This window comes from Clinocottus analis, unplaced genomic scaffold (assembly GCF_023055335.1).
Source record: "Clinocottus analis isolate CAN_PGR_092001 unplaced genomic scaffold, fCliAna1.0.p SCAF_1, whole genome shotgun sequence".
Lineage (NCBI taxonomy): Eukaryota > Metazoa > Chordata > Actinopteri > Perciformes > Cottidae > Clinocottus > Clinocottus analis.
The window spans coordinates 25,301,317-25,313,816 of record NW_027175820.1 but is presented as its reverse complement, the minus strand read 5'-3'; the positions used below and the strand labels follow the sequence as shown (position 1 = coordinate 25,313,816).

The 12,500-nt window shown below is 45.7% G+C and overlaps 1 protein-coding gene across 5 annotated transcripts in view; it reads left to right on the top strand.

The window, feature by feature from the left end:
- The window catches only part of LOC137782670 (transcription factor COE3-like), a 120,284-nt gene that overhangs the window by 28,754 nt on the left and 79,030 nt on the right, over positions 1-12,500 (top strand). For all 5 annotated transcript variants that reach the window (XM_068572212.1, XM_068572184.1, XM_068572204.1 and 2 more), the window contains exon 6: positions 945-1,013. In XM_068572212.1, the coding sequence (XP_068428313.1) occupies positions 945-1,013 (69 nt within the window). The remainder of the gene's footprint in view (positions 1-944; positions 1,014-12,500) is intronic.

The following is a 12,500-nucleotide window of genomic DNA, read 5'->3' as shown; positions in this document are numbered from 1 at the left end:
AATAGTCCTTTAATATCAAAGTATATTGTTACTTTATTACTTTATTACATTGTTACCTTTCTTACTTTGTTACATTGTTTCTTTCTTACTTTGTTACTTTGTTTCTTTATTACTTTGTTACTTTGTTACATTGTTACTTTTCTTTATTACATTGTCACTCCCCTGTCTGACTCTGAACCCCGCGGTGCGTTCACTGACCTCCTCCAGCCGTGGGAGACTAAACGCCCGTCCCCGTCTGTCTGATGGATATTAATGCGCTGGCTTCAGCCTGCTGCTGTTCAACATGCCACGCTGACCCGCGACACCGAGCGCCCGCTTTGGCTCCGCCCCCCTGCCCGTGGCGCTGAGACAGAAACCCAGCGCTCCCTCCAGATGCCTCCACAGCCTCCGCTTTAGTTTCATGTTGCAGTCGGACGGCCGCTTTTGGATGAATCGCTCGCCGAGCCGGCCGGCCGGTTTGCCCTCTGGCTACCTGGACGGCTGGTTTGGCGAGCAGCTGCCCAGTTGGCTGGCTGCGATTCAGGGGCCACGGCACCGGGGGAGGGGGGGAGGGGTTTGGGGGGGTTTGAGGGGGTGGTGGGTGAGGGAGGGGGGGGGGGGGTCCACAGTGGTGCCTCCATTGCTGGGTGTCATCCAACTGTTAGTGACCTTGGCTTGGACTCCACCCAGCTGGACCGAGAGAGAGGGAGAGAGAGAAAGAGAGAGAGAGTATTGAGGGCGGAAAAAGGGCCGCTTTTCAAAATAAAAGACTTTGGTAACACGTTATGTTGGCTGGTCTGAATAATCTCTTGAAGAATTCCTAGAAAGAAGCACATTGTCCAAATAACTAAAGTAAAAAATCTGTATTTTTTTTTCTCAGTGTTTTGCCGTCAGCACTGCTGCTAGCGTTAGCACTGATGCTAACATGCTGTTAAAACACCCTGCGTGTCTTTTCCCTCCTGCAGCCGGTGTTGTGACAAGAAGAGCTGCGGGAACCGCAACGAGACGCCCTCCGACCCCGTCATCATCGACAGGTAGGAGCTGACCTCGGACCTGTCTGTCTCTCTGCCGCCGTGTACCTGTCTGTCTCCTCTAACTCATCACAAACACACTGTTTTCATGTCGGGTTCAGTTTGAGACGCTCGGTGTTCACGCAGCGGTCGGGGAACTTCCCCGTCTGGAAACACGGACTCATTGCTTCTACTCAGCTTTTTTTTTAAAAATATGAAAATTCTGACTTTCTAAACAAATATTCGATTCTACAAGCAGAGTGCCGCTAATTACAGAGCGGCTTCAACGCCTGAACGCATCACAGGTCATCATGCAAGTCCACAAAGACGTGTTGAGCGCTACAGATGATCACTCTGAATGTAAAACGGGGGATTTGTCCGCTGTGTGCAGGGTGCTAAGGGGCTAAGGTGCTTTGGTGATGAAGAGATAAGGGACTAAGGGGCGAAGGTGCTAAGGGACTAAGGGCTAAGGGACTAAGGGCTAAGGGGATAGGGGGCTAAAGGGGCTATGGTGCTAAGGGGCTATAGGGCTAAGGGGCTAAAGAGACTAATGAGCTAAAGGGGCTACGGTGCTAAGAGGCTACGGGGCTAAAGAGGCCATGGTGCTAAGGGGCTATGGTTCTAATGTGGCTAAAGGGGCTAAGGAGCTAAAGGGGCTAAAGTACTAGGGGGCTAAAGGGGCTAAGGGTCAAGGGGGCTAAAGGTTTGGTAAAAAAATCTAACGTGGAAGTCTGGAAGAAGTATTTTGAAGACGTGAAGGAACCCCGGAGCCCTCGGTGGAGTTGTGGTTTCCTGTTTTACTGAAGAGAAACGCAGCGTTCATCAATTAAAACACGACGTGCACGGACTTGTGATGTGTCATCGTTTTCCTCTTCACAAGTTAAAGTGACGGTCTCCGGACTTCCTCCTCCGCCGGCTGTCACACACACACACACACACACACACACACACACACACACACACACACGTCAGATTTATATTTGTTGTTTTTCTGGCGTCTCACTTCTTCTTCACCTCTCGTTTCCGTCGAGACGCTTGATGTGTGAGTTGTGTAATCAACACCAAGCGGATGATTGACGTCTCCGTTCTTCGGCGTTCTGCAGCGTTCTGGAACCGAAGAACCAGACAACAACCTCACCGTGTCGTAGTTCCAGGGTTCTGAATGGGATCCTCCTCAAAGGCTTCGATATGATTGGATTCACTTCACTCCACCTAGTTTTTCAAAATAGGAGTTCATCTGAAAACAGCGGTTAATCGTCTGCATATGGACGGATGAAGCAGACGGTGTTTCAGTAGCTGTTTCGAAGAACGCAACTTATTTTTAGTGGCCGCCATCTGGTTTGTTTTAACAACCAGAAGTGGCACGAGGGGGGCGGGGCTACGTACAAGTGAAAAAACAGTTAAAAGTTGTAGCCCCGCCCCTAAAGCGTCCCCTACGTTATAGTCTGTTTGACTCTAAATGAGCATAATTTACAAAATGAACATCATGCTGTATAGAAGAAAACTTGAAACTAGAGATTGAGACATAAACTCATGTTTACAATGTTTACTGAGGGAATACATCAAGAGAGCATCGGTGGTTTGATGCTGCAGGAAACCTAAAAAAACAGGATTGTTCTGGTTCTGCAGCGTCTTTCCTTTTTTGGGGACGTTTGTTGTGGTCACTGAATGATGTTTTGATGTTTGCAACACGTTAAAGTGCCTTAATCTCCTCGTGTGTGTGTGTGTGTGTGTGTGTGTGTGTGTGTGTGTGTGTGTGTGTGTGTGTTTGTGAGACAATCCCGAGCTTGTTGTTTTTTAGAACATCTGCATGCACCTGCCCCCCTCCTCCTCCATCCCCCACCACCTTCACACCTGTTATAATCCTTTTTTAGTTGCTTCTTTGACTTTATTATATATTTTTAAAATATATATACCTTCACTAGCCAATGAGACGGCTCCAAAACAATATTTCAAAAAGCACTTTTTCAGCATCACAATCCTTTATTAACGCGGCGGCGTTCGTCCTCGCCGTCTAATCCCTCCGCCCTCGGTGTCCTTGGAGTCGGGCGGCTGTCCGTCACAGCGCCCGGCTGTGATTGGCCGGGTCGCGGCGGTGGGAGCCAATGACCTCAGAGGGGGTCAGGAGGGAGAATGAAGGGGGTATCATCTCCATGTTGGCTCGTTAGAGAGGCCTTGGACCGCGGCCAGGACACACACACACATGCACACACGTGCACGCACACACGCACACATGTAGAGGTGATACACACTGTCACACTGTATGAGTGCAGACACTCTACATATATATGAGAAAATGTTCACATGTTCATGCATGCTGGAATGGGAATAGGTCAGACACACACACACACACACACACACACACACACACACACAGACACACACACACACGCACACGCACACACACACAGACGCATAGATACACACTCTCTCTACGTATATATGAGAAAATGTATATACACATGTTCATACATGCTGAAATGGGGATACATCATACACTCATACAATGTATACACACACACACACACACACACACACACACACACACACACACACACACACACACACACACACGCACACTGTGCTCTCACCTCGGGGCTGTGTGTTGTGTTGTGTGTGTGTCTGATGGGTGTTTTTAGAGGTCTTGTCACCTCTCTGTGTGTCCTGTCACACATGAGATGAACTGGACACACACCCCTCCAGCACAATGCATTGTGGGTAACGCTGCTGGGTCGAGCCGGATAGCGACTCAACTGTCCAGCGTCAACAAAGAATATAAAAAGTAGCACAAAAAAATGTATATTTTATAATTTTACATTGTGTTAATAAAACAAATCAGCTTTATTTTGATAAATTTGTTTCTGCTGACAAGAAAACAACCACAAACAATCTAAACATCAACATAATCTCTTAAATGGAGAGAATATAAATGTACATGCGATTTAAAAGCTGTAGTCTGAATACAAAGTGTGTATTACTGCAGTTACTTCATGTACTTGTATACAGCAGGTACTTTAAATACAGTACTTTATTAACATTTACAATACAAATACTATAAATATATGGAAAGTTTAACATCCTCCTCCTTCCTTCTTCCTCCTCATTCCTCCTCCTTCATCTTCCTCCTCCTTCTTTCTTCATTCTCCTTCCTCCTCCTTCATCTTCCTCTTTCTTCCTCCTCCTTCATCCTTCTTTCTTCTACTTCCTTCTCCTCCTTCATCTTCCTTCCTTCTCCTTCCTCCTTGCTCGACCGCTGTAATTAGGACACGACAGGACACTGATACTAGTCCACTAACCCAGGGAATACACACACACACACACACACACACACACACACACACACACACACACACACACACACACACTGTGATTTACTGCAGCTCTGCTTGTTTCTCTGCATTTTAGCGCCTGTTAAGAAATGCAGGATTTATTACTGCGAGAGCTCCGATACACACTTAAACACACACACACTTAACCACACACACACATATATTTATACAACACGTGTGTGTGTGTGTGTGGTGGGGGGGGGGGGGGGGGTATTTTAGTGTGTTTAGTGACCCATCATGCAAATGATGTCGCTCAGTAGCTACAGTAAAGCAGTTTAATGTTGTGAATTCACGTCTCGCTGAAATAAATCAAACTGACACACACACACACACACACACACACACACACACACACACACACACACACATATACACACACACACACACATACACACACACACACACACACGCGCTGATCCTCATGTTTCATCCTTTAACACCAAGCTCTTTTTCTCCGTTTTATTTGCTCTCCTTGGTCTGCGTGCTGCCTCACCTCTCTGTGACCTTTGACCTTTGACCTTCAGGCGTCTCGTGTTGTCGCAGCAGCGTGTTTCATTACAGTTTCCTCGCGTGTCGCTGCGTTTCAGAGGTTTCTTCCTGCCGCGAGAAACAATGTTTTTGGGGGGGAATTCATGCCGTTAATGACGCAGATTAAACCAGATGAAATATTAATATTTTATCAAATTATTATAAAAAAAATTATATCACTGTGTTTGAGATTGTTAATAATAAATAATTTGATAAAATATTAATATTTCATCTGGTTTAATCTGCATCATTAGCGGCATATATATATATATATATATATATATATATATATATATATATATATATATATATATATATATATATATATTATATCACTGTGTTTGAGATTGTTAATAATAAATAATCAGTATTTACCAAAAGTGTTGTTATTCAGTTATTACTCATATTTAAAAATCTTTTTATCCTGTAAATCATCCAGCAGATTTTGGACATTTTGGACTAAATTAGTTTATTAGTATAATTTTAAATATTTATTATTATTTAATATTAAATTAATATTGAAAATGTAAATAATAAAATGAACACCATTATTAATATAACATGTCTGTAATACTTTTGTGATAATAATATTAAATCATATTTTATAATAATATACTTTATATCAGAGAAAAAAGAACATTAAGACGTTAAGAAGTTAAAACATGAAGAACAAAATGTAAAATAAAATATTTAATTAAATAACTGAAGGAGGAAACTTTTCATTTTGTTTCCTTTAACAGATTTGTGTGTGTGTGTGTGTGTGTCTGTTTATATGTGTGTGTCTGTTTGTTTGTCTGAGTGTGTGTGTGTGTGTCTGTTTATGTGTGTGAGTGTATGTCTTTGTGTGTGTGTGTTGTGTCCGTCTGTTTGTCTGCGTGTGTGCCTGTGTGTGTATGTGTGTGTGTGTGTGTCTGTGTGTGTCTGTCTATCTTTGTTTGTCTGTGTGTGTGTGTTTGTCTATCTGTGTGTGTCTGTGTGTGTGTGTCTGTCTATCTGTGTGTCTCTGTGTGTGTGTGTGTGTGTCTCTGTGTGTGTGTGTGTGTGTGTGTGTCTGCGTGTGTGTGCGTGTGTCTGTGTGTTTCTATGCGTGTGTGTGTGTCTGCGTGTGTGTGTGCGTGTGTCTGTGTGTTTCTATGCGTGTGTGTGTGTGTGTGTGTGTGTGTGTGTGTGTGCATATAAATGCTCCTCTCAGGTCGCTTTGTTTCCTTCGTCTTTTCTCTTAATGGCCGACTTCCTGCCGAGGCAGCAGAACGCCGCGCTGACGGATCGCCGTAACGCCGCCGCCATTACACGCTAATATTGCAATTAGATGGGTGGACAAGTTGCCCGAGCGGGGCAATAAATTGCCGCAGAGTGTCAGCGCGTACGAGGAGGCCGAGCTCTAATTACCCAGAACACACCTCTTCGTCCTCCCTCCCTCCTCCCTCCTCCGCCGTCTGACCATCGCCCTCCTGCTTTAATGGCCGGGTCTTACATGGAGGTCATGACCTGCCTTTACACACACACACACACACACACACACACACACACACACACACACACACACACACACACACACACACACACACTGCACTTGTTCCTCTGACGCCATTTGCACAGCTTTGATGTCGCCCGTGGAGAAGTGAGTTGAGAGTGATGGAGGGCGACCTTTGACCTCTCGCACTCGCCGGCCGCCTCCGGCTTCACACTCCTGCGGGTTCACGCCGGGTATCGAACCCGCGGCCCCCTCATCCACTGACAGAAGTGATTTAGTTTAGTGGATTTTTTGTGAAAACAAGACACGGATCAACGGTTAAACACAAAGAGAAGAAACCTTCCATTTAAACGGGGACGGCTTCCTGTTTCAGCGTCAAGAGTTTCACAATAAAGCGTCCTAAATCATATTTATGACAAACTGAAACTTTCTTTGCATGGAGACTTATCTTTTTAATGAACACATATTAAATAATTTAGGAGATTTTAAGAAAAAACCTTTGATTTAAACGAAAACGATTTCCTGTTTCGGCATCAAGAGTTTCACAATAAAAGCGGTCTAAATTATTTTACGACAAACTGAATCTTTCTTCATGTGCAAACTTATCAAAAGTATCTTCTTATGTGAACACAAAGAGACGAAACCTTTGATGTAAACGGGGACGGCTTCCAGATTCATTGTCAAGACTTTCACAATAAAAGCGGCATAAATTTTATTTTGACAAACTGAAACTTTCGTTACCTGAAACTTATCTTTTAAATGAACATACATTGTTTGAATAATTTTGGGCTAAAATTCAACCAAGATCAAAAAAATCTATAATTGTCTCGTTGCCGTTGGCAAGCGTACATATTTTATTCTGAAATAGACGTTTGTGAACTATTTCACATGTAAATAAAACATTTTCTGTCTGAATTTAACTGTTTAAATAGTTATAACTGAAAGTAGAAACTTTTATAACTGTAGTTTATATTATTTACTGCCGGATTAAATGTTAAAACTACATTTCCCATCAGCCTCCTCTTCTATTGGAATGTATTTTATTGATCTGCCATCTGAAGCAAATGAAGGTATATTTAAAGGGGAAGTCAAGGCCTCTGAGTTTGTATATGACTTGTTTTTATTTTTCTTTTTCTTAATGAATCGCCATTTGCTAAAAATGAAAGTCCTGCGCGGCGTCTTTGTCTCGCCGTTAAGAAGCTTTATGGCCTCGTGGGAGCGGCAGCAGCAGCGAGGAAGCTGTGATTTACAACACGGAGGCTTTTGTTGTTTTTATTAGTTTGTTCTCCTTCACATCAGCGCTTTATTCTTTTACTTCTGCCCACGTGGAAAAAGTCTGCTTTTATTCATGAATCAGTTTTTTTTTAAGCATAACGTTTGGCGTTTTGGTCGTCGCCATCTTGTTTTTTTTGCAACCAGTGAACAGGAAGTGACCATATAAGGACTGAGGAGGAGCGACGCAGAGACGCTATATATGTCTCTGGTGTCGACCTGTCAATCACCTGGTAGCCCCGCCCCCTAAAGCGTCCCCTGCTTTTTGGTCTGTTTGACTCTAAATGAGCATAATTTACTAAATGAACATCATGCTGTATAGAAGAAGACTTGAAACTAGAGATTGAGACATAAACTCATGTTTACTGAATACATCAAGAGAGAAGTAGAGTCACTTAAATAGACTTCTATACAACCAGAGGAGTCGCCCCCTGGTGGTCAGGAGAGACAATGCAGCTTCAACACATGAAGCATAGACTTCTATACAACCGGAGGAGTCGCCCCCTGGTGGCCAGGAGAGATAATGCATCTTTAACACATGAAGCATAGACTTCTATACAACCAGAGGAGTCGCCCCCTGCTGGTCAGGAGAGAGAATGCATCTTTAACACATGAAGCATAGACTTCTATACAACCAGAGGAGTTGCAGCTGGTCTGTTTGACTCTAATTGATCATAATTTACTGAATGAACGTTGGTTTTGGGTGAAGCTCTCGTCTGTTTTCGGCCTCCAAACGGCAGCTTTGAGTCAAGTTTCAGCGTTAAACCCTTTGGAGGGTTAACTCCATGGGGGTCTGGAGGTGGGGGTGGTGGGTGGGGGTGTGTAGGTGGGGGTGTTGGAGGTGTTGGGGGGTTATCTGCCCCCGTGGACCCTTCCCAGCAATCGTAGCGTATTGATCGGGGCGAGCGAGGCCCATCGGAGCCGGCCAGATTAAGAGTATAGATTTACAATAAAAGCAGGACATTACTGGGCAGGCCGGGCTAAAATTGAAAGGGGAGAGAGAGATGGGGGGGGAGGAGGAGTTGGAGAGGAAAGGCCTGGAGGTTGCCGCAGGGGTTTCTGGGTAATTTTGAGTGTGTGTGTGTGCGTGGGCGGGGGTCAACTGCTGCGACGTGATTTGAGGTTTATGTCGGTTATCGGAGGCGGCCGTTGTTACGACGTCGTGTTAATGGGGTTTTATTGGCGCGCCGACATGGACGGACGACCCGCCGGGGCAATGCATCGTGGGTAAAGTGGGCTCAGGTTGTAGTCGCTGCGTTGTTTTATTTTTGAAAGGTCGATTGCGACGGAGAGAGAGCGGCCGAAAGGAGGAGATCGACGTCTACGATCGATTGTTTTTCTGTGTTTTTTTTAAAACTTAAAAAAAAAGAAGAGACGGTGGAGTTAACGTCGCAACAGGTGAGGGGCAGTAAATGAAGGACTCTGTCCCGGGGCATTATGGGAAATGTAGGATCCAGTGTTCAAAATGAACTTAACATCAAATACACGATTTTTCCAGGAAATCCACTGATGTTCAGAACAATTAGAAAGATGGAGGTTTCAAAAACAGCTCGCCCACCGTCTCTCCCAGTCTCTCCCAGTCCCTCCCAGTCTCTCCCAGTCCCTCCCAGTTTCTCTCCCAGTCCTCCCAGTGTGGAGCTCCGACTGGACGGACGCATCCGGTGTGAAGTTTGTGTGTTTTTTGCGGTTGACGGAGGTGTAAAATATAGATGGCGGCCGGACGGCCTGATGTTCACGCTGAATTATTCACACGATCACACTCACCGAGTTCAACCCTCAGATCTCTCTTTGATTTAAGGGAGAGAGAGAGAGAGAGAGAGAGAGAGAGAGAGAGAGAGAGAGAGAGAGAGAGAGAGAGAGGGAGGGGGGGAGAAAGAGAGAGAGTGAGAGTCAGAGGTCAAATATCAGTCCTGTTTTTAGAGTTGTGTTTACTTTATGTGACTAAGACGGGAAACAAGAATAGCTCAGAGGAATGACTAACAGTGTGTGTGTGTGTGTGTGTGTGTGTGTGTGTGTGTGTGTGTGTGTGTGACCTCTGCCTCTGTTTTCCAGAAACTTTCTTCTCTAGAAAAACGACAGCGTGACTTGTTTGTTTACATTCAGTAGAAACGAAGGAGGCTCATCTGTTGAGCTTCAGTCTGTCAGATGTCTGTGTGTGTGTGTGTGTGTGTGTGTGTGTGTGTGTGTGTGTGTGTGTGGTGGTCTCTGGGGTTAGTAACCTGTCTGGGTGTCTCCATTAGGCCCCGGTGGAGCCGGTGGGTCCTGCGGGGGCCCTCGAGGCTACTTCATGGTTTGATGTGATCCAGGGAGAAGTGCTCAGTGGCCCCGGGGCCACGGAGCAGAGGGGCGGGGCTTGTGCTCCAAGATGGACGACGGAGGGGGAGGCTGTCAGGAATAAAAAATAGAAAACGATGTTTTAGGGCTGCAGCTTCACAGGAGAGAGTCTTCAGACGCTTCAGCAGAAACCAACAGAGTAATAAAATCATTTTGCGGAATGAAAACACACAAGAATAGAAGTTTAATTCAGTGTAAAACAAGGATACAACCTTATGAAACATAACGGGAACGAGCCGACGCTCGGTGAAGACCCTGAAGGCAGCGCAGGTTCAAGGAGGACCGGACCCCCCCCCCCCCCCCCCCCCCCCTCCTGTCAGCTGGTTCCCACTTCCTGTTTTAATTGGATTGAGGGATTACATCACCACCTGCAGGTTCGTTAGCTGCCTGTCAGCGTGTCGACGCCCAGCTGAGCTCAGCAGGACCCCCCCCCCCCCTCCCTCTTGACCCAGGGCGGGGGTCTCACCGAGGGGGATCATGGGAACTTTGGGAGTCCCCCCCTCCCCCTCCCTTTCTGCCCTCGGCAGATCTCCCTCCCAGCATGCACCTCTCACCCCTCGAGGCGAATCCGCTAGTTGGTGCTCATCAATATCACCTCATCGAGCCGCTCAACGGACGAAACAAAGAGCTGGTTGTGTTCTTCACCTCTTCTGAGGTGAAGAAGACAGGAAGTAGGTGATGAAGATGATGAAGAAAGGAAGTACGGGATGCTGATAGGAAGTAAGGGATGAAAACAGGAAGTAGTGGATGATGACAAGAAGAAGACGATGATGAAAGGTGATAGGTAATGAAGACAGGAAGTTCATAGGTGAGGTAATGAAGACAGGAAGTAGGTGATAAAAACAGGAAGTAGGTGATGAAGACAGGAAGTTCGTAGGTGAGGTCTTCTACATTCAGACTCTCATCATTAACGTCCTGCCTTTTTTAGTTGGAAAACCTTTAAAAAAAGTTTCAGCGTTTTCATTATTCAGGACGTCAACTCTCTCTCTCTCTCTCTCTCTCTCTCTCTCTCTCTCTCTCTCTCTCTCTCTCTCTCTCTCTCTCTCTCTCTCTTTCTGCTCAGACTGAAGCTCGCTCGCCCTTCTTCTCCCTGTTAATCACTCGAGTGTTTTCCCAATTAAGAATGCACTGATAACCTTCCATCACACACACACACACACACACACACACACACACACACACACACACACACACAGCGGTTTAATCAGGAATATGAGTGCGGTGTGGCTAATTAAGAACGACCATCCGTGGGCTCCTGCCTCGCCAGCAGATGTGGGGGAGGGGAGAGAGTGTGTGTGTGTGTGTGTGTGTGTGTGTGTGTGTGTGTGTGTGTGTGTGTGTGAGAGAGAGAGTTAGTGTGCGTTAGTGTGTTAGCAGACGTTAGTTTGGCTCCTTTGCTACTTCCTGTCAGAGGAGCAGCTGACGATCACTGACGATCGGCCGCCATCTTGGAAACTGTCTTTGTTGTTTTTGTTTACGTTGATCTGGATATGTTTTTGTTTTTATTTGTGTTTTCATCTCTTTTCTTACTGACGAATTAAAGCGGTGGCGGTTTGAACCTTTTGTACAGTTTCAACATGGCCGACGGAGACGAGCGGGAGGAGTTTATCCGGCTGCTCGTCTTAAATCGGAGACTTTTTGAATGGAGTTCTGCACAGAGAGTTTTTCTGGTCGTAGAAGGACAAACAACCCACAAATGAACATAATGAGAATAATTATATGAAGATTATCGTCCTCTAGAATATCACAAGTTATATCAGCCTGTGTGTGTGTGTGTCTTTGTGTATATTTGTGTGTATGTGTGTCTGTCTGCGGTGTGAAGAATGAAATGTGAGGCGGGCGAGTCCAGACACAACGACAGCAGGAAGAGAGATGGAGAGACGGGTGAAGAGGGAGGGGGGGGTGATGGAGGGGTGAGAATGAGACAGGTTGAAGGGGAGGTGGGGGGAGGAGGAAGAGAGAGAGAGAGAGAGAAAGAGAGAGAGAGAGAGAGAGAGAGAGAGAGAGAGAGAGGCAGATTAAGAGGGTATTGATTTCTATATAAAGATGGGGGATGTGATATGGGGGAGGAGGGGAGGAGGGGGGGGTGCTCAGGGAGGAGAGACGACGGCTCGGGTTACATAACGACCGAAACACCCGTCTGTCTGACGACCTGTCTGTCTGCCCGGACCTTCTTCTGTCTCGTGAAAGCTCTGGAAAAGCAAAAGATGACAGGAAGTAGGGGATGAAGACAGGATGAAGGTGAAGTAGGCCATGAAGACAGGAAGTTGGTGAAGATGAAGGGAAGGAGGTGAAGCAGGTGATGAAGACAGGAAGTAGGTGATGAAGACAGGAAGTAGGCGATGAAGACAGGAAGTGGGGATGAAGACAGGAAGTAAGTGATGAAGACAGGAAGTAGGTGAAGTAGGTGAAGACAGGAAGTAGGGGATTTAGATAGGAAGTAGATGAAGTAGGTGATAAAGACAGGAAGTAGGTGATGAAGGCAGGAAGTAGGGGATTTAGACAGGAAGTAGATGAAGTAGGTGATAAAGACAGGAAGTAGGTGATAAAGACAGGAAGTAGGTGATGAAGACA